Consider the following 19,283-nt stretch of genomic DNA (forward strand, 5'->3'; position numbering starts at 1 on the left):
TTTTTTGTCTTTAATTGCAGAAAAAACAGAAGGAAAATTCCTGCTTTTGGTTGCTATTTACCCTGAAGTAACTTACTCTTCCTCTAAATTTTGGCAAAAATTCTAGCGAAAGAACAGAGAAGTATGAGAGTGAGTGTCCTGGTGATGGTGAACCTTCGGGTAGTCTGTTTGTTCCCTAACACTGAGCAGTTCTATAACCTTTATTAAAAAAAAAATCCTAAAAATATCAGATGTTTGATATAATTCAAACGTGCACTTAGTTATTTTCTGACACACTATCCACTGGTGTGGTAAGAATGGCCTGATAAAGCCAGTAGTCCTAAAGTAGAATTTTATGCATCACTCCACAGTGAGGTCTTGCCCCTGTCCCCCCACTCCCAAGCAATCACTCAGGTTTCAGATAGGTTTCAAATCAGTTTAAATAGTCAGTCTCACATTAGCAAATGCTCAAAGAAGTGAAGGGCTTACTTCCCTGGCCTTCCCGCAACCCTGACTTTGGCCTTGCCTCACTTTTGTGCTCTCTCCCCTCCTTTTCTGCCAGCACTGGTATTCTTCTGGCCCTGTGGTGAGATACTTCTGTGAGCTGATCTGGCCAGAAACTAACCAGGTTTGTTTTTCATGGTTCTTTTTTCTCCTAGCTTCTTTCTGAACCTACAGAACATTGATACCAGTATGGATGGAAGAAACATACCCAGGGATATGGGCAGTGGGGACAGCGAAGTGTTAAGGGAAGCAGCATGGCCTACTTTGGGTGACAGCCAGCCCTTAGCTGTTAGTAAGACATGCTTGTGTTTGCATACATAAAACTTGATTCATAAGCTGTTGTTTGGCAATGGTTCCTCTATCAAAATCCCTTGTGAGAAGTTGGTAAATGTTACTGTTTGAAGGCTTACTTTGCATGAGGAGATTTTGTATTAATATTAGTTGCACATTGGCTAACAGCTCTGGTTGGAAGCTGTGCTTAGAAGACTGATGGTTACCTGTTTTCTGCAGTGCTAAGGAATTGTAGGTTTTTTAATATCCTTTCAGTTCTTATTCTTGCTTACTTGTAGTATTAAACTGTATAGTATTTGTCTTAATTTTAATGTAAAACCATTTTTTCTGTGTTCTCATTAAATATCCCTAGAAATCTGGTTTTAATTTTGAGTGCAAGCTTTATAGGAATGAAATTGTGAGAATGTTTTATGGCTTCATAGAATGAAAGACTTCAAAACATTCTGGGAGGAGAAATTTAAGAAAATAATTGGTTATTGATTGCTACTTGTGGCTTGACTAGAGAATATGCAAGTTAATGTTTGGAAGTGTTTAATGCTGTATTATTACCTTAGGAAGGATAATTACCTAATAAGGTAAGGATGCTTTTCACCACAGAAAGGCTGTCTTCTGCATTTCGTTGGCTTTCAGCATTTTTCAGCTATAACCTACAGAACTGCTGTAACAGCATACTTTGAGAAGCTGCAGCAAATTTTTTGTTTATTCAAAGTGCAACTTGTCCTCATTTAAAAAAAAAAAAAAAAAAGGGCATTGACTACATTCTGTTAACAATAACAGGTATTTAAGTTCCAGGTGTAGTGTTAGAAAGAGAAGCCAATTAAAAATTGGGTTATTTGAATATAAATTCCAGTTCTAACGTTTCCGTTGAAGTTGTACTTCTAAAGTGTGTATGGTTTCTAAAGTGCATTTTATTAACACTATTTCAGCTCATAGAAAACTTGTTCCAAGAAAAGCATTGAAAACTCTCATTTCTGTAGAAAGTATGATATTTAGGATTTAAGCAATGAAGAAATGCTGCACAGTCCAGCTGATCTATGGAGTATTGAATGAAAAGCTACAAGGAGAAATAGGAAGAAGAGTAGTCAAGTCTTCAAAATGGAGAAAAAAATGTCTGTCTTTTGGGTAAGAACTCAAGTTAGAGAAATCTTCTCTTTGCTAGAAACTAGGTATTTCACGAGTCAGATCCCATCAGATTTGGTAGTTATTTTTGGGATAGAAAAGTAAGTTATTTTTGTAGCTAGAGTGATAATACTTTGTTCAGTTCAGGATATGTGGGTGTTTCTTCTAACTAACAACGTTAAATTGTTGTAATTACTCTTAGACATTTAAATACCACAGTGCTGAGCAGGGAGTTCTGACTATTCTGGAATTGTTACTTCTGTGTTACTGATCCTCTAAAGGTGTAATTTTGTTTTCAGAAGGTAATCTTCACAGACTTAAATGCTGTAGCAACATGGATATATTAGTAGAAAAATGTTAAAACTTGGATGATCCTGAAGTACAGCAGAAATTAGTAGGTTGCTTAAATACCTGTTAGTTATGAAGGAAGAAACCAGTGAATGCAAGTATCATGCAACTTACTACTGAGGCGATTCATCTTTGTTAAATGGGAGGAACAGAGTTTTAATAAAAGGAGCTAGTGAAATCACACAATGAATGGAAACAAATATTTTCAGGGATTGAAGGTAACGAGGCTCCCTCAGACATTTCAGTTGCTGAAGTACTGCTATGTACTGGTGCAAGGCACATTAACATCAGAGAGCAATCATCTTTCCAGCTTGTCTGTTGATGTAGGAGACTGCACTGCATCACATCAGCTTTCTATCATTGTGGGCATGCCATCATTGAATGCCACTCATACTAAGGGAGCTGTCAACACAAAGCCTGTCTGCCTGACTCGGCAGGCAGCTAACAGCCCAAGCAGCAAGGAGCTTGAATTGGCAAATATTTGGGCAGATGCAATGATACCTGTGAAATTTCAGGACAGATTTCTCTCTCTCCTTTGATGGATAACATTACATTTTCTTACCTTGAGAACGTGTCTCAAAAAAAGCAATAAAATCCCTGTCAAACAAGTTGGAAGAAATGTATGTTTCTATATTGAGGTAAGAAAAAGTGGTGGGGTTTTTAGTTTGTTTAGTTGATTAAGTGCCTGAGGGCCCTGCTGGCAGCACAGGCTGTGCCAGATCTTCATAGTTGGTTCAGACTGGAACCTGACTATGACTTTTGGAAGTAACAGAATTATTGAGAATTGTTGGCTTTGAGCCTCTGTGAAAGGAGAACGTTTGGCAGGAGTTCAACTACATTCCAGGTAGCTTATGGAGGAGGAAGTACTAGTACAAGATCCATACTGGAAGAAAGCAATATTGGATACTGATAGGGCAGTGCTGACTTCGTCAGCTAAAGTTTTGGACTGTATAAACGCAGGAGGAGAGGACTTTTGAAAGCTTTTAATAGTTTACTTTAAGCCTTTTTTTTTTTTCTTCTCCATGCCTGAAATAGTAGGCAGAAGCAGCCACATTTTGCTCAGGCAGATTTTTTTGCTGTGGTAATAGATGCTATTATCAAGCACCCATCAGGACTTCATTGTGCTGCAAGGCCAACAGTGAAGTCCTAACCTTGCAAAAGCTTTCTTTCTTGGATAAAAAAAAAAAAGATCTTGATTTTTTTTTTTTTTTGTGAAAAAGAAGGGTGCTAAATGAGCCTATATTTGCTATATGATCCTGTATTTTTCCTTTTGTTTGTTCACGTGTGTTGTAGAGCTAGTCTACCACTTCTCTGGCTTAGGGGAGCAGATATGTGCAGTGCTTGTATTTATCCGTTAACCTTTCTTCACTGTTTAAATACTGAACAGCTAAACTTTGTTTTTAGAGTTACAAGATGATGATTAATGCTGACATGTTCGTATAATAGAAAGTACTTCCCAGATGAGTTGTCAGAAACAGAATTCTGTTAGGAAGATTCAGTACTGAACCTAGGTTCAGACAGCCTCTGCTACATAACTTCTCTTTTGTTCGGTAACGAGAGTTAAGCCCTCTCTGAGAGTGAGTCTGTTAGATGTGCTCTTCAGAGCAAGTAGGTGTAATAAATGTTATAAATGTTCTTTTTTTTTTTTTTTAATATGTGCCTATCTGAGGTAAATATGAAAACCTCTTTAATTTCTTTGTGTTCTGCTTGTTCTGTTGTATGAAAAGCTGAAGGTGTTAGCATGCTGCTTCGTTCAGTATAAGATGCTGTGCTGCTGTTAATAGTTGGTCTTCAAATCACAGAAGTTTTGGATAGCATAAAAACTTAGATTAAAATACTATGTACCTTGGTAAAGTATAAGTTTTCCTCCACGTGCTTTTAGAAAAAGGACTTTGTTTAGATCTTCTAAAAATCAGACCCAGACTTCTGTGATCGTGACTGCATGTCTGTAAATATTTTAAATCATAGAAGTGTAAATGTGGGATTGTGTTGGCCTCTTCTTTGTGGTACTATATTCTATACCTGTCATTTTACTTAAAGCTCAAAATACTGAATCTCTAAGGTGAAAATGTTTTGTCTGATATTTTTCATTTGGTTCATATACATGAACTAGGAAATTGAAAGCATGCTATTTTGTACAAATGTGATTATTTTTCAGCGTGGCTTCTCCTTTGCTCTTAAATTGTTTTTTCTTTTTTCCTTCAAACATTTGATAATTAATGCATTATTGATCTTCTAAATATCAGCAGATCACTTCGAATTTGTTGCAATTGGATAATTTAAATTGTGTTTTAATTGTGCTTGTTTAAAAATGTGTGACAATAATCTACGGTGTGAAAGGATACTGACCTCAGGTTGATCTTAGTTTGTACCACTCCAAGAACAGCACCTTTGGTCTTTGTGTTCATGATTAGTCTGTTTACTGATACGTTTTCAAGAGGATCAGTTTGCTGGATGCTGTGTGATAGAGTGAATGACTGAACGTACTTTTTCTTAACCTTTTTAGACTTACTTTTAGAAAAGCTGTCACACTTGGAGTTCTCTCTTTGCTTATTAGAATTAGCATCTCAGTTGTACGCTGGGCAACTTAGATTGTTTTATGCTCTGTTACTCCAACTGGCAGTTTTGGGAAATGTTGTAATGCAACCGGTAACAGTAGCTGCTGACTGTGAGACTATATTTGAGTATTTTTGGCCTGGTGTGCTCGATCTTGTGACACTGGCCATGATTTGTTTTGTATATAAATACATATATTTTAAAGGGTGTGTGGTTATATAAAGCTGTTGAGACATAACTGAAGTAACCACAGGCAAATTTGCCAGTAGAATAGATTATTCTGGTAGCTCGTATCTTAAGACGGACTTGCTTGTTGGAGCTGTTCAATCTGCTACTGCATGGTTCAATATAGGGAGGAGAATAAGCAGCGTGATGCAATTTAATAGCAGTTTAACTGTGTGTGTGTTTGCTGTGAGCTCTGGCTTGTATCCCTGCTAAAAGCTTGATCTCTGAGCTCGTTTGCTTTGTTCACGTTTGCAACCAGGGAAGTTTCAAAACATAGTCTGTGTGCACACATGTAACTATTATTTATATACAGGATATAATCTGTAAATAACAGCATTTTTATTTTTGTTTCAGAAATTTAGGCTTAAATTGGATGGAGGAATTGTGTTAAGGCTTGTCGTAGTAAATGGTAATACTTATTCTCACGGGCAAAGATTAGCTTTACTCCTTAGTTCCCCAGGTACCTCTAGGGCTTTGTAAAGAAATTGCATTTTTTTCCTCTCTAGTTTAAATGGTGTTATTTGTAGTTTTTCCTACTAGCTTGTGTTTGTACTGTTTGAGTAAACATAAATAACAAATGTTTTCTTTACATTGTATTACATACTCTATAAATATGCTCTCGTCTTTGAACTGAACCTGGTTGATTTTTTTTTTTTTCCTGGTAAGAAGGGTGTAGCAGTATGCCACTTTCTGTCATAGGACAGTTGGGTGGGAAATGCCAATTCCAATTCTGTCTTGAGCAGGCTGTGTTGTATCTGAAGTGTCTAGGCTATGTCAGGGCATTTGGTTTGTTCAATGACTTGATTTAGAGTCTAGGAAGTGTACAATATAAAGAAAGAAAAGTAGACAACAAATGATATTTCTTTGAGAGTGCTGCTACTACTGGAATTAATAACCTAATGTTCTTCTATGTAGAGAATACATGGGCATTATTACAAGGAATGAATAGAGTTGTTTGTGAAATTAAGTTAAAAGTAGTAATTGCTTTTTTCTTTTATATCCTATATCAAATTATATTAGGTAATTAGTGGAGGGGAAAAAAAACACAAACAAAAACATACTTGATAGTTAGACAGGAGCTGTGTTGCTGGTACCAACTTACAATTTTAATAGACATTGTTAAAATCAAGCTTTACACCAGTTTTTAGAACCAGATTTTTTTTTTACCAATTTATTCTGACTTTATACAGTAAGTATTTTGTTGTTAGCAAAAGTTGAAATGTACACTGTGACTTTGTCTTCTGACCTGAGAATATACCATTCTTGCAAATTTTCTCTACGAAAGTACATATTTTTTAAACAGTTTTCCATAAAGAGAATTCAAGTTGCTGATAGTTCTGAGGTTACAACTCATTTTTAACACCTGTCAATACTACTTTTGGTCCAAGCTTTGGTTATTACCCAGGCAAGTTGTATGCTTGCTGTATGTTACTCCCATTTGATTAACTTTGTTCTGAAGTTTTAATTGTGGTTGCTTATTCTGGGGATGGAAATTAACTTAGTGTAGACTTTCCTACCTCTTACTCTTAAAATAATTTCCCCAATAACTTGCATAGCAGGAGCTTTTTCTTTGCTGTGTAAGGTAATCATATGCTCTTGGATTCTTCAGGATAAACAATGTTTCAAGCATGCAAATTAATTTATTTACTACTGTTCATGATTACTGTTGGTATTTGAAACTGATCTTACAAACTGATCTTTGCAAATAAAAATAATCAAATGGAAGCTAATATTTTATGGGTCATAATTAAGATGTGTGATGCCGATTCAGGGTAGCATCAATCTCTGCAGTGCCTCAATGTGCTTTTGAATTTCTGTCATTAAACGTTTGTAGCAAACAACCTTTACTCTCACGCTTGTAAACCTGACTGGGCAGGTAGGTTAGGATATTGAAGCAGTTAAGTATAGGAGAACCTCACTTTTAGACCACAAAATGAATTAGGTGTTGAACTTCAGACTCTATGGTTCAGTACAGGGGGGTCATGCATCATAAAATGATCCCAGGAAGTTTCCAAAAGGAATTGTGGTGTCTAGAGTTTGTACCAGGTGATTTTGGTTCAAGATTCAGGGTGGTTTTTACCCTAACTTATTCACACCACTTAATCATCTCCAGAACAGAAGGTACAAAAAGGGATACTTTTGTACTACCCCCACAGGTGCTTTAATAAGTAGAAACACTGGTTATTATGTTACCAATGAGAAAATTTCCTTTTGATTTGAAGGGATGGAGAGAACTCCAGGATCTGATCAGGAAAATCACACTTGGATCAAAACAAATCAATCAAAATAAAGCTCTTGTATTCAGAGCACAAGTCAATTTTGAGATAGATGTTTGAGCACCCCTCTGGCTGACTTAGAAGGCTGGAATTGTTTGAAACTCTTTGTAAAGGGTGGGACTGACTCAGTGTACCGTAATGGGATCTTCTCTGTTTTTCTCCAAGAACTATCAGTGAGAAAGAGTACTGAAGTCCACTTAAATTGGGGTGTTCTATTTAGCTTTCAGTTATCATTGGATCACCTCTGATCATTACAGATTGAGATTTGAAGTTTCTCATGAATATATTTTCATGCTTGAAATGCTTCCCCTTGCCTTGCCTTTTTGGCGTGGGGGGTATAGAGAAAGCTCTGTAGTGTTTGAAATGAAAGTGTTTTGCCTTCTACCTAATTAGTGTTGCATCTGAATTTATCGAAATGACACTTAAGTATCTATGCTGCTCTTAGCTTGCCTAGGTTTCATTTCTCCTCTCAATTTGATTAATGCCCTTAGCTTTGTTTATTTTAAGACCACCAAATGACATGTATTGTCAAAGCTGCTTTTGTTTTTAAGTAATTTTTATGGCAATATGTGGAAATGTATTTTCTTTACTTGTTTATCTGACTTACGAAGTCTAAGTGCTTTCTTAAAATAATAAAGTCATGTATATTCTATTAAAAATATTAAGTCTACCATTAAATGAGAAATGTTTTCTACTTGGGATCAACAAGAAGAGGCTAAGAGGCTGAGAACTACTCTAACCTATTGAAACTTAAAATTTTTAATTGAGATTGCTTTGACAAAGGAAAACTGATTTCTCTTTGTGTCCACTTACCAGAGTCTAAAATTACATTTCAGGTCATAATTTGTATCATGCTTCACAATAGACTGGTGCAGTATGGGGTCTAATAGTAGATCAGTTTGCTTGGGTGTCTAAGATGCAAAATACAATCTGCTTTTACAGTTTGTGCAGGTATTTTTGCAGTTGATTTCAGTTGCTGAATCTGATCTGGAGGAATATCATTACTGTGAGACAAAATTGGATAAAGAAGCTATAAAAGATAGAAACTCATACCTTGAGTACCTAGTATAACAATCTACAATGTGATTTTTTTTGGGTCAAATCATTTTTTGAGCAACATCGTAGCAGATGGTAACGCTTTAAAGAATATTATCTTGCTTACACATACATTAGAGCTTGAGTCTCTTGAAATAAGTTTAAATATGGTCATCTTTGTCTTAAACCAGCAAGAACACCAACTTTCATTTCAGTTTATTTGTAAAATCAATTTTTTTATTAAATGAATGTTTGGACCTGTTTCTTCAGTATGAATACATATGTTGAAGTAGTAACACAACAGGCTTTTTCAACTTCTCTTCTAAAAGAGCTTGAAATGCTCACACTGCCATCTTAACAGTGATATTAACCAAAACCTTAAAATGTTTTTAGAGTTCAGTTTATAAAGCTGGGGTGTATTCTTGCACCTGTTTGGCCTGGTCTTGCTGAGGTGACTGAGGAACATGCAGCCTTTCCTGGGGCCCAGGCTGCGCTTGCAGGTCGCAGAGCTGCACAGACCACTTCCTGGGCAACTGAGGGCAGGGGAGGCGTTCTGCCCCCCTGCCCTGGAGCAGAGTTAGAGCATGAAACGGAATTGCTTTGTGAGCCAGAACCAGGCCACCAACTGCCGGCTGAATCATCTGGAGCAACTACAAAAATCACTGAATTATTCCCTAGTTAAATTATGGCATATCTGCTACAGCAGTAACTGATTTTGGTTGAAGACTATGAAATCAGCGTGTGAGTCATTTTCAGTGCCTTACTATCCTCACTGCCTAGTGCTCTTTAAAGAAAAAAAAAAGGAAGGGGTAGAACCTTGTTATACTTCTGCTTGCTGGACTGCATATATCTGCATTATATATATATATATCTGTATTATTAGGCCTTTACAACAGACAATTGTTGAATTTCCCCCTTCTTTGGATTACGTAAACAGATAAGAGATACTGGAGCATTTCCATGTGTGACACATTTTTCAGTGCTCTCTGAACACTCACATCTTTTCTGAACCCGCTAACATCCTTGATGAATTAGTAGATGCTGGGATTGGTCACCAGGTTTCCTCGTGGCAGGGGTTTTACAAAGATGATGGTCTGCCCAGTTTGGCTCTGTCTTGGGTTTCCCAGGAAAATGCTTGAGTCCTTTCAATGGCACCATTCCTTTGAGACATGTTGAATTGATATTACCAAGGGTGATTCCCACATTCTTTTTGGGATTACCGCTCCTATTTTATATCCTCTGTGTCCACCTTCCCACCCCAATCTGGAAGGTTTATCTTACGCTTCTGGTTCATTCATGCATAACTACCTTTGGCTATATTAAAGTATGCAGTATATATATATGCAGTTTATACCCAGCCTGCTAGAGTTTATCTGGGTCTCTGACTCTTGCAGCATATGACATTTTTTTCTTGTCTATATCGTCAGTGGAAAAAAAAAATAGTGTAAAAAGCAGAACAGGTTCCTTAAGCACCAGCATAAATATGCATCTGATTTCCTGGCTGGGAATTCTTGGGTAGCCAGTTCTTGTTTGGCATGTGCTATTTTGCCTGGGGGGCCAGGGGGCAGCAGGGGTATCATTCCAAGTGAAATCAAAACATCTTGTAGCAGGAAGTCACAGCGTATGTGTTCTCTGTGCGGTATATAAAATTCTTCCATGCAATCTTCAAGGAGGTTTAAAGTGAGAATGTGTATACCTCACATGCAAATTCTTATTAAACAGTTGATCTAGATGTAAGCCTACTTTTGGCTTTTAGGAAAAGAAAAAATGATCCATGAAAAAATAGGAAAAAACCACTGGTTTAAAAAAAAAAAGTTTTGATACTCCTGACTACTCTAGCTAACTGTACAGGCTTTTTTAGAAAACGGAATTCTGTGAAGAATTTAGAACATAATTTTCCTCCCAATCTTAAATGTTATATTTTTGTTTTAGAGATGTTTGTTTAAACAATCTATATGCATACTTCAAATGGTAGAATGAAAATATGGGAATTTTTAGCTGTGCATATGCTAATTAGCAGAACCTTAACATAAGTCCTTGTGTCTCACTGACACAAGTTTTTAATTTTTAAGTGAGTAACATGTTTTACTGATCAGGGGTCATGCATCTTAACACTCCATGCATAACCATTATCTACTGACTTGTTTCCTGTATAGATTATTATTATGTACTGTCTTAACTTTCACACTTCATGTGACAGTAAGATTTTTTTTTTTTCTCCTACTATATGTCTTCTGCAACTAAAGCAATGGAGGACTTGTTGTGATAGTCATAGGATTACTAGTGCTGTTGTTTCTGGCAGAGAAGAGTCACTTGTGCCAAAAGATTACTTTCGCCTTTGTCACTGCCAGCCACGACTTTTTACTCAGCTCCTGGATCAATTACAATAAAACAACAATGATGCTGTCAGCTGCAAAATGCAGCAAACTTCCACAAACTGTTGGCTCAATATAGGGAAATTTTTGCATTTACAAAGAGCGTTCTCCAGGCTTGAGGGTTCTTCCTGCAGTACAGGAAAGGAGTCCATAGTTTTCATCTGGGTGATTGGACTGTACTTTCAGTTTAACATGCTTTCTGCAGGCTTTGTTAAAACAGTATTTTATAACTTCATAAAACATGTTTCTTAAGGAAATAATGATTAGAATACTATCACTGCATAAGTAGCTACTTAAATACCAGCTTGTATTTTCTTGCATTTTATTTTGTAATGTGACCAGATGGAGATACATTAGGGAAAACTAATTTGCAATATAAAGTTTGGACTTAAGAATGATGGTGTGGAGTAACTTGCACTTAAGTCTTATTTCTAAATTGTGGTGCTATAAAGCTTCATGATTTATACCATATATCACATTAGGCATTTATGATATATTATCAGAACCCTTTATAGGATAAGTCTGGTTGAGAGGGGAAAAAAAAGAGTAATTAGTTGTGTTTTGTAGGCCAAAGTGCATTTAGGATGGAATTGTTCCTTCCTTCAAAAATAAGAAGTCTTGTGCTCTCTCTTATATGATCAGTGATGTAATTACTAGAATAGTGATCTTATCCTGTGTGAATGAATTTACTGTAGGAATACTATGGCAATTAGTTGTTTTGGAATGTGGTTTAAAAGATAGTTTAGCCAGTTAACTTTGAATAGAAAGTAATTGAAGCAAGTGCTGGCAACAGTATTGTTGGCTAGATAATACACAGGATATATATTCTGATGCTGATTTTAAAGCTCTCCCTATTTTTTTCTTCCCCTTTCTCTTTTGAGCTGTAACCTTGATTTGCATAAAGAGAACTGATTCTAAAAGAACCGTTACAGAATTAAAAAAGATTCCTGTTTTAGAAGAGCAGACATCATGAGTCTTTGTGGTTTTTCTTTTTTTGTTAGGCAATTGAAATATAAAGCACTCTGTCTTGCCTTTTTCTCCCTTATGCTAAAATATCTTGCATAGCATATAATGTAAAGACCAAATAGTGGAAATAATTTCACAGGTTTTACAATACTCAAGTGATATGAGAGCAAAGAGTAGATAACAAGTGTACATTTCACAGTATGTACTACAATATTCTGTGCTAAAGATGCAGGATAAATCATGCTGTGCAAAAAGCCAGGCTAATGTGGCTGAGCTTGTTTTGTTACTTGGGTTAACTTCTTACAGGTTATGTAGGGCTGGCACTGCAGATCTGCAAATCTTAACTTTTTCTGCTCCTGTTTTCAGCAGCTGCAGGTGTCTAAATGAGTAGGTTGCTTTGTAGCCAGCTTCGTTATCAAGGAAATTGTTCATGTTAAATTTTGCTTTTAGAAATACTATGTTAAGAGATGGAATTTGCTTTCAGGTTACATCAGAGAACATAGCTGACTTTGCTATCTCTTATTATAGGTTTGTGCTTTTTTTTTTTATTGTTAGGTATGGATGAGCGAACAGGTGCCACATCATGGGGAACAAGTGGTCAGCCAAGTCCTTCATATGAATCTTCAAGGGTAAGGTTCCCACATTATATTTGATAATAAAAGTTCATGAGAACGTACAGAGAAAATCAGCAGATGATCTGGCAATGTTTTTAAGGGTAAGCTCCTTTAAAAAGGCTAGCATCTTTTCAGAGATTATAATGACTTTGAAATGCTGCAGTAGCAATTCAGATTTCTAAGGCTAAAAGATTTGTATGTTGAGTATTTATGAAAATAAACCATGCATATCTGTATACTTGAATGATGAACATGCATTTTATTTACCGTATTGTCAGAAAATGAAAATAGAAGTCAAGATACTTGTTCAGGAGCAGAGATGTATTGGCAAAGTATACAGAGCTCTAGCCTTTCCATTGACATTACCCAGTTAAAGTATGTGCTGCGTTATGGTGTTGGAGAGAAGCTTCACTTTTTAAATGGCTTTCTTCTGTTCCTTTTGTAGCTTCATCCACATATTGATCCCAAGTTTTTTGGTAGTATCTTGTATCTGACAAAAATACTGTCTTTTTAAAACCCAACTCAGTGGTCAAAGGCAAGCTTTTCCTGTAGTAAATCGCATTACCTTTAATCTACTCAGTTTTCTTTTTATGAATACGTACTCCCTAAAGAGCCAGTGAGCTAAGTACCTAATGAATTAATAGAAATGCACAGCATAATAGTTAACCCTGATCTAAATAATCTGTTCTGAATTCAGTAGTGTCGACCCAGAGAGCTGTTAGCAGCTTTCTCCTGCTGTGGAATGTAGTGGGTGGGCTACTATGTCTTGTCCAGGTGGATATTGCTAAAACCTGCATCTGACTTTAGAGGAGAACTATAAAGACTCACTATGAAGTCTTATTTTTTCCCCATTGATCTTCAGTAAATAAGCTACAGTAAATGGATAGAAAAAAAAAATTTGGGTTGCAGAAGTATTTCTGTGCAATGTAGAAATCTGGTATCCTTAAAAACATCCTGCATTCCTGAGGCAGGAAGCCCAGCCTTTAGATGCCTTTTCTTTGTTTGCAATGGAATCTTATTATACAGCTTTTACTATTTGGTATTCTTACTGTAAGTGTTTAGTGTTTTGGCACTCATCTATGAAATTGCTGATCAACATTAATCAGTAATGAGTCAAGCTGACCTAACCGGAATTTGAGTTATGATTCAAGTTCACAACTAGGAAAAATTCATGCACTGTCCAAAAATAAAACCACCAGAAATCATATTTTAAACTTGGTTAAAAAAAAAAAAAAATGGTGTTGGTGCTTTAATAGAGGTATGCCAGAAGCTAGAATCATAGGAAGAGGTTAATAGTGTTTGCATCTATCATTAAAAACAGTAAAACAATTGTCAATGTAAACTTGTCTTGATCCCTGTGGAAGGATTCAGGAAAAAAAAAAGGTAAATTTTTATACTTGTCACGTATCTCCCTACTCCCAGCAATTGTAACTTTGGACTTAAAATAATTTATATTAAAAAAAAGACCTCTCAGCAAGCAGTTATTGCTTGTTGTTGAAAGTGAAGTAATCCTGCTCAATAAAAAAGGCTTTGTTTCTTAAACTGTTCATGTACTTGTAATGTTGAGGTGGTAATGTTTCTTCCACTTCATTAGGGGATTTTTCTTTTTTAATCTTAAAAACAACAAAAATCCTGTGTGGGGAAAAAGTACTGAATTTAATGACAGACTCCGGTACATTGAATATTTTTACAGACGTTTTTCTCTACACTACCTTTCTTTTCAGAAAGCTTGCTAAATTATATAAACTTAAGGGCAAGCCTTAGGTTAGCATGGAACATGATGTTAGTCTGTCCATGAATTTCTTCATGGAACGACCGTATCTGTGAGCTGTTGCCAGCTGTTGAGCTGGTATGGCAGTGGCTCCTGGCAGATCAGAGATCAGTTGGTGGGCAATGGTAGGTTTAGGTTTTCCTGTGGGCCCTGTATGGTTGGTTGTCTTAGGAGGCTTGTTTGTGAAAGACTGCAAAAAATCTCCATCTCCTTGGTTTTATGGAGTATATCATCTTCAAACACAGAGTAATAATAAGGAGGGCGTGTCCCACAGGGTTGGAATAGATTTTTTGCAGAATTGGTGTGAAAAGGATATCCGAAGGAATTCAGAGGGTTTGGCCAATGTGTTCAGATCTTTGTCTGGGTTTTCAGTACACCTAGAAGCTAGATAATGGGACAGGAAAAGCAAACTTTCTGTAGAGCCCTACATGAAACAATAAAGAATGGTTGTCCGGGATGTCATTTAAATAACAACTTTGTTTTAAAGAAAAATTGAATTCCTCTTGAAGGAAAACACTATTCTTGTGTTTTCCCCCGAAAGGTCATGCACAATAGAAATGTATGTTGTCTGGATATAGGATTTGTAATGGTAAAGAGGTACAAATCAATTCATTCCATGGCCAGGTTTGTCTGGAGGGAAAAAAAAAAAAAAAGTAGAACACAGGAAATTGTCTTTTGCATTGAAATCACAGGAAAAGCACCAGACTTCATTTATGAATCTAAACCAAGTTTGCGTGCATATGTTTTGGGTAAGATTTATTGTCTTTTATTTCTTAGTTTTCTTTCAACTAATAAGGCTCTCGATGACACTTGTTTAGAATTTTGAATATGGATAACTTCTGGCTACTACTTCATACTCTCACCAGAATAGATAAAAATGAGTGCGGGGGTCTGTATTGGAGGAATACAGATCATCAGAGTTTCTCAGTCAGCAGGGCAAGTGATGTGCTTTACCTTTTATGTTCCTATGTTATGTCTTCTGATGATTAACATTTAGTTTTTAAGTAACTCAAAATTATCTTACTAATATGTTTGGCTGTAATGCTTCAGAATCCAGTGGTTTCTCATAATCTCAGTATAGAATGGTAATCTTGTCATAATTGTTCTTACAACTTCCTTGTTTACAGGAAAATGGCAGTCTTCATGGAAAAAGCTCAGACCTTTCCACGGACATAGAAAAGTTAAAACCACAAGAGGTACCAATTTCTCTTTTTTATATTGTGTATGGTGGCTTGTTTATTTATTTATTTATTTATTTTAAATCTGCCTGCAGCTGACTACTGGAGTTTTTCCCTTAGAAGTCACAGTACAGTGACGGAATTGTTTAATAGTTTAAATCATTGGCAAAATACTGGCTGGAATTTCCAGAGGCACATAATAGATTGGGAATTTAATGGTAGTTAAATGCATACCTGTTACAGGATCATTAAGTAAGATGGTGGAAGACTGGGTAAAGGGAGATCTTCCTCTGATCTCCTTTCTCCCCTCCTGCTAAAGGTCTGTTTGTATCTAGTAGTAATGCTTAAGGAAAGAGTATAAATGCAGGGCAATTATTTTGCCACCTTTACTGATGTACAATCCTGGTGAAGCCCAGCACCTAGGGATTTAGGAGACTTTCTGGACAGAGCCTGGACAGATCTTTTGGACATTGTTCTTATAGCTACTGGTGGACTTGTTCTCTAAGAGTTGTGAATTTTTTTGACCATGATTATAGTATATTTTGGCAAAAATAACAAACATTCTGTGGCAAAAATAGCGATGTTTGTATGCTGACCAGTGATTTAACTGATTTCTACCATGTTCCTGCATTTTGATGAGTGGTGATGAATTGTTACTTACATACTTCATTTTTTTTTTTTTCATGAACATCTTTGTTCTACATGCCAGTCATATGTGTCTCCTCCACCAAACTGAGCAATCATAATCTACTGGTCTCTCATATTGTAACTTTACCTAGCTTCTGGTTAGTTCTTGGTATCATTCTCTGAATTTTTCTGCGTGTTCTGCAAAACTTAGAATTGGGTTGATTACTGCTGCATGTGCTAGTCATGATGAGGGTATGCTGTCAGTTTCTGCATGACATAATGATACTTCTGTTCTCTGTTCTTTTCTTACTTGTTCCTAAGTCTTGTGCTTTTTGACTGTCACTGGGCTCTGAAGAGACATTGTTTCAAAAACTATATAGAACGCCAAGATTTTTTCCTTATACTCTGCAATAGTTCCCACCTTGTTCTGTCACAATTATTTCTTTAAGCACGTTTCTCATGTTTCTTTTGTGTTTACACCAAATATTATTTGCTGTTTCATTGCCAATTTTGTAGAGAACTTGCTTTGTAAGTCTGCACTAATATTTAGTTAGGATGTTTTAAAATATTTTTTGTGATCAACAAATTTTACCATCTCTCTGTTTACCCGGTCTTCTCTATTTATTCATGCAGCTGTTGAAAAATGTTATTCTGAGTACAGCTTTTTTGGGGAAATGGGGAAAACACATTGGTAACTTGCTTTCACTATGAAAACTGGGCAATATTCCTCTGCTTGAGATGGGGTGTTTTGTCTTTTAATCTATTGATCAGTGATAAATTCACAAAAATCCTTCTCATATCCCATAACAGTTTAGTTTACTTGACTTGGAAAAGTTGGGAAGTCTGAGAATCACTGCAGACTTGAGAAAACCTTATATAATAGCCTTGTTTTTCATTGCCTAATAATGTTAAATATCCTAGCACTGAAGGATTAGTGGGTATTTGTGTATTTAGAATCGGCTGTGATGATCTTAAATTCATGAAAAGGTATGAATTAGTGACATCTGTGTGCGAAATCTCTTGCATAGACCGAATGTTTTGCTAGAAAAATGAACCACTTGAAAATATATCTATAGTGGAAAATAAAAAGTAGGAAAGCTTTATTTTTAGAGGAATAATTCAGGGAAGCTAATTAGCAGGTCAGTAGAATTCTATGAAATGCTGATGTCTGCTTTAATCTTGAATGAACGTAATGAAGTCCATTTACAATACCGTGTCAAATTTTCTATCAGTTGGGTTGATTTTTTTTTTTCTTCCGACTATTCAATCTTGATTTTACCTTGATCTGGGCAACTGTGGTGGTTTTCGGAGCGCTATCTTTTGATTAGTGTATGTAAGTCTCTCCCTTATCTGAGTGATGTAGAGCTAGAGATTTTTGCATGTGTTCGTAATCCCTTGCATTAGAAGGATAGCTGTCTCTTAGCATATGTTGCAGAGAATTGTAAAGCTGCTTTTTAAAGCCTTGCTCTATTGAGCTCTTCGAAGCCAATTCAGAGGTACTGAAGCAAGTAGCAGTGTGATTGTTACATGATAATGTCTTGCCCTATAGCTTTTGAAAATTTTGTCTTCCTGGTGTGAGATGCCTCCAAACTTCTGGCTTTTCCACTTTGTCCGGGAGTTGCCATTCATTTGCATAATCTAGCAACAAGTTGGTATAATTAGTTTTTTTTTGATAAATATAATCTTTTAATTAAGTTTTTCTTTCATTGTAGCATGGTTAATAGTGGCTTTTATTTTGTGAATAATGATGCTCTGGGATTTTCTTTCATATTTTTGATTTTGTTATAACTCTTTGTAAAATGAAAAAAGGAGCAAGGTTTTAATCTCTTTAAATTGCTCTCTCCAAAAGAGGAAAATACATAAAATAAATTTAAAAAAAATAAGACATTTCCTTGTTGGATATTTTTCATTTTTTTTCTAATACATACATATGTAGTAATTTTAACTTTTTTTTTAATAAATAAATTAGCAGAGATATTTTTGTCGCAGAATTTCTACCATGGGTGCTTTAAGTATTTTCCAGCATTTATATTGCGATGAAAGCTGTAAATGTACATTTTGACCTGTTTTAGCATAAAATCAAGTTTCAGCACCGAGTATACAGTTTATTCTCCTCTCCTTTTCAGTTGTGTAACTCTTCTGTATATCTATTTGAAGTCAGAGTTGAACCATTCAAGGTACCACTGCTAGACATAGATAATATTGTAGCACCAGTCAACAGGTTATGCCCTCTATGTATGTAAAAGACTTAGATATACATTGGAGCCTAAAATATTATATGCCCATTCTATTCTTTTTACACACCCCCCACCAGTAGTACTTTTAACTTGCAAAGAAGTCAAAAAAAATAGTTATGAGATAGCAGGTTTTGAAATAGTATTTTATACCTCTTAATCTCAGGTACATTACAAGAAAGGAAGCTGTTAAATAGCAAAACAAGACAAGAGGGACACAGAAATACAGTAAGTGTTATCAAGTCTGTTGTATTTGTGTCCTTTTTGTCCTCTGGTTTCTTTTTGTGTTTTTTTTTTTTCATTTTTATTTTTTTTATTGTTGTTGTTCGGGGAGGGAGGTCGTTGGTGGTTCTGCTGATTATTTGCTTTTCCTGATGTATTCTATAAGTAAGCAGATGATACAGTGTGAAACCAAAGCCTAAATTAAATATCCCGTATTTAGTGCACAGGATGTTTCCACAAATGCAGCTTACGTTGTAATTTAACTTATGGGCAGCTCTATTTAAAACAGGTTCCAGAATTTTAAGCGCACTCTCTAGATAGGTTTCTTAAGTATTATCTTCAAGCTTTTTACTGTTAGTATGTTGGCCTTACTTGTGTTATTTCCTGATTTATAGTTTAGATAAGAGCTAGAAAAATCTGTTTTCAGTCATAAGTTATTATTGAAGTGTTTTTTTTATTTTTATTGCATCTCCCTATTATATTGAAATTAGTGTTGGAATATGATTTCAAATTAGCTTTCTGCGTGGCCAAGGAAATGTCTTATTGCATGTTGCGTTGATATTTGTCTCACAAGAATTCAGAGAGGTGTAATTGGCCATTTGGTTTAGTTGTTTAAAATCAGATTCGTTATTCGCTATGTTAATTTCCTGGAAATGGATTTAGAACTGGAGAAAATGCTGATTATTGGAAAATAGATTCCTTGTTCAGTGTGTTGTGTTCAGTCACAAATTCCGCGTGTTCACAGAGAAGTTTCTTCACTCTGGCCCATAGAATTGTGAAACATGAAGTGCAGTTGTGGTTGCAGCATCCAAGTTAATAGTCTACGTGTAAATAACTTGATCAAGTTTTAAGATTTGTTCTTGTAGAGTTGATTGCAACTTCTGCGTTTTCAGACTTGGTTAATACAATTTGCGTGATTTTATTGTAATTAAAAAATGAAAGACTGAATTCTTAAAATGCGTT

General features: G+C 35.8%; 1 protein-coding gene across 9 annotated transcripts in view; it reads left to right on the forward strand.

Annotated features, from left to right (window-relative positions):
- TCF12 (transcription factor 12) overlaps positions 1-19,283 on the forward strand; it is a 160,850-nt gene that overhangs the window by 31,991 nt on the left and 109,576 nt on the right. For all 9 annotated transcript variants that reach the window (XM_050713089.1, XM_035554210.2, XM_035554204.2 and 6 more), the window contains 2 exons: positions 12,230-12,303; positions 15,187-15,255. In XM_050713089.1, coding sequence (XP_050569046.1) covers positions 12,230-12,303; positions 15,187-15,255 — 143 coding nt within the window. The remainder of the gene's footprint in view (positions 1-12,229; positions 12,304-15,186; positions 15,256-19,283) is intronic.

This window comes from Cygnus atratus, chromosome 11 (assembly GCF_013377495.2).
Source record: "Cygnus atratus isolate AKBS03 ecotype Queensland, Australia chromosome 11, CAtr_DNAZoo_HiC_assembly, whole genome shotgun sequence".
Lineage (NCBI taxonomy): Eukaryota > Metazoa > Chordata > Aves > Anseriformes > Anatidae > Cygnus > Cygnus atratus.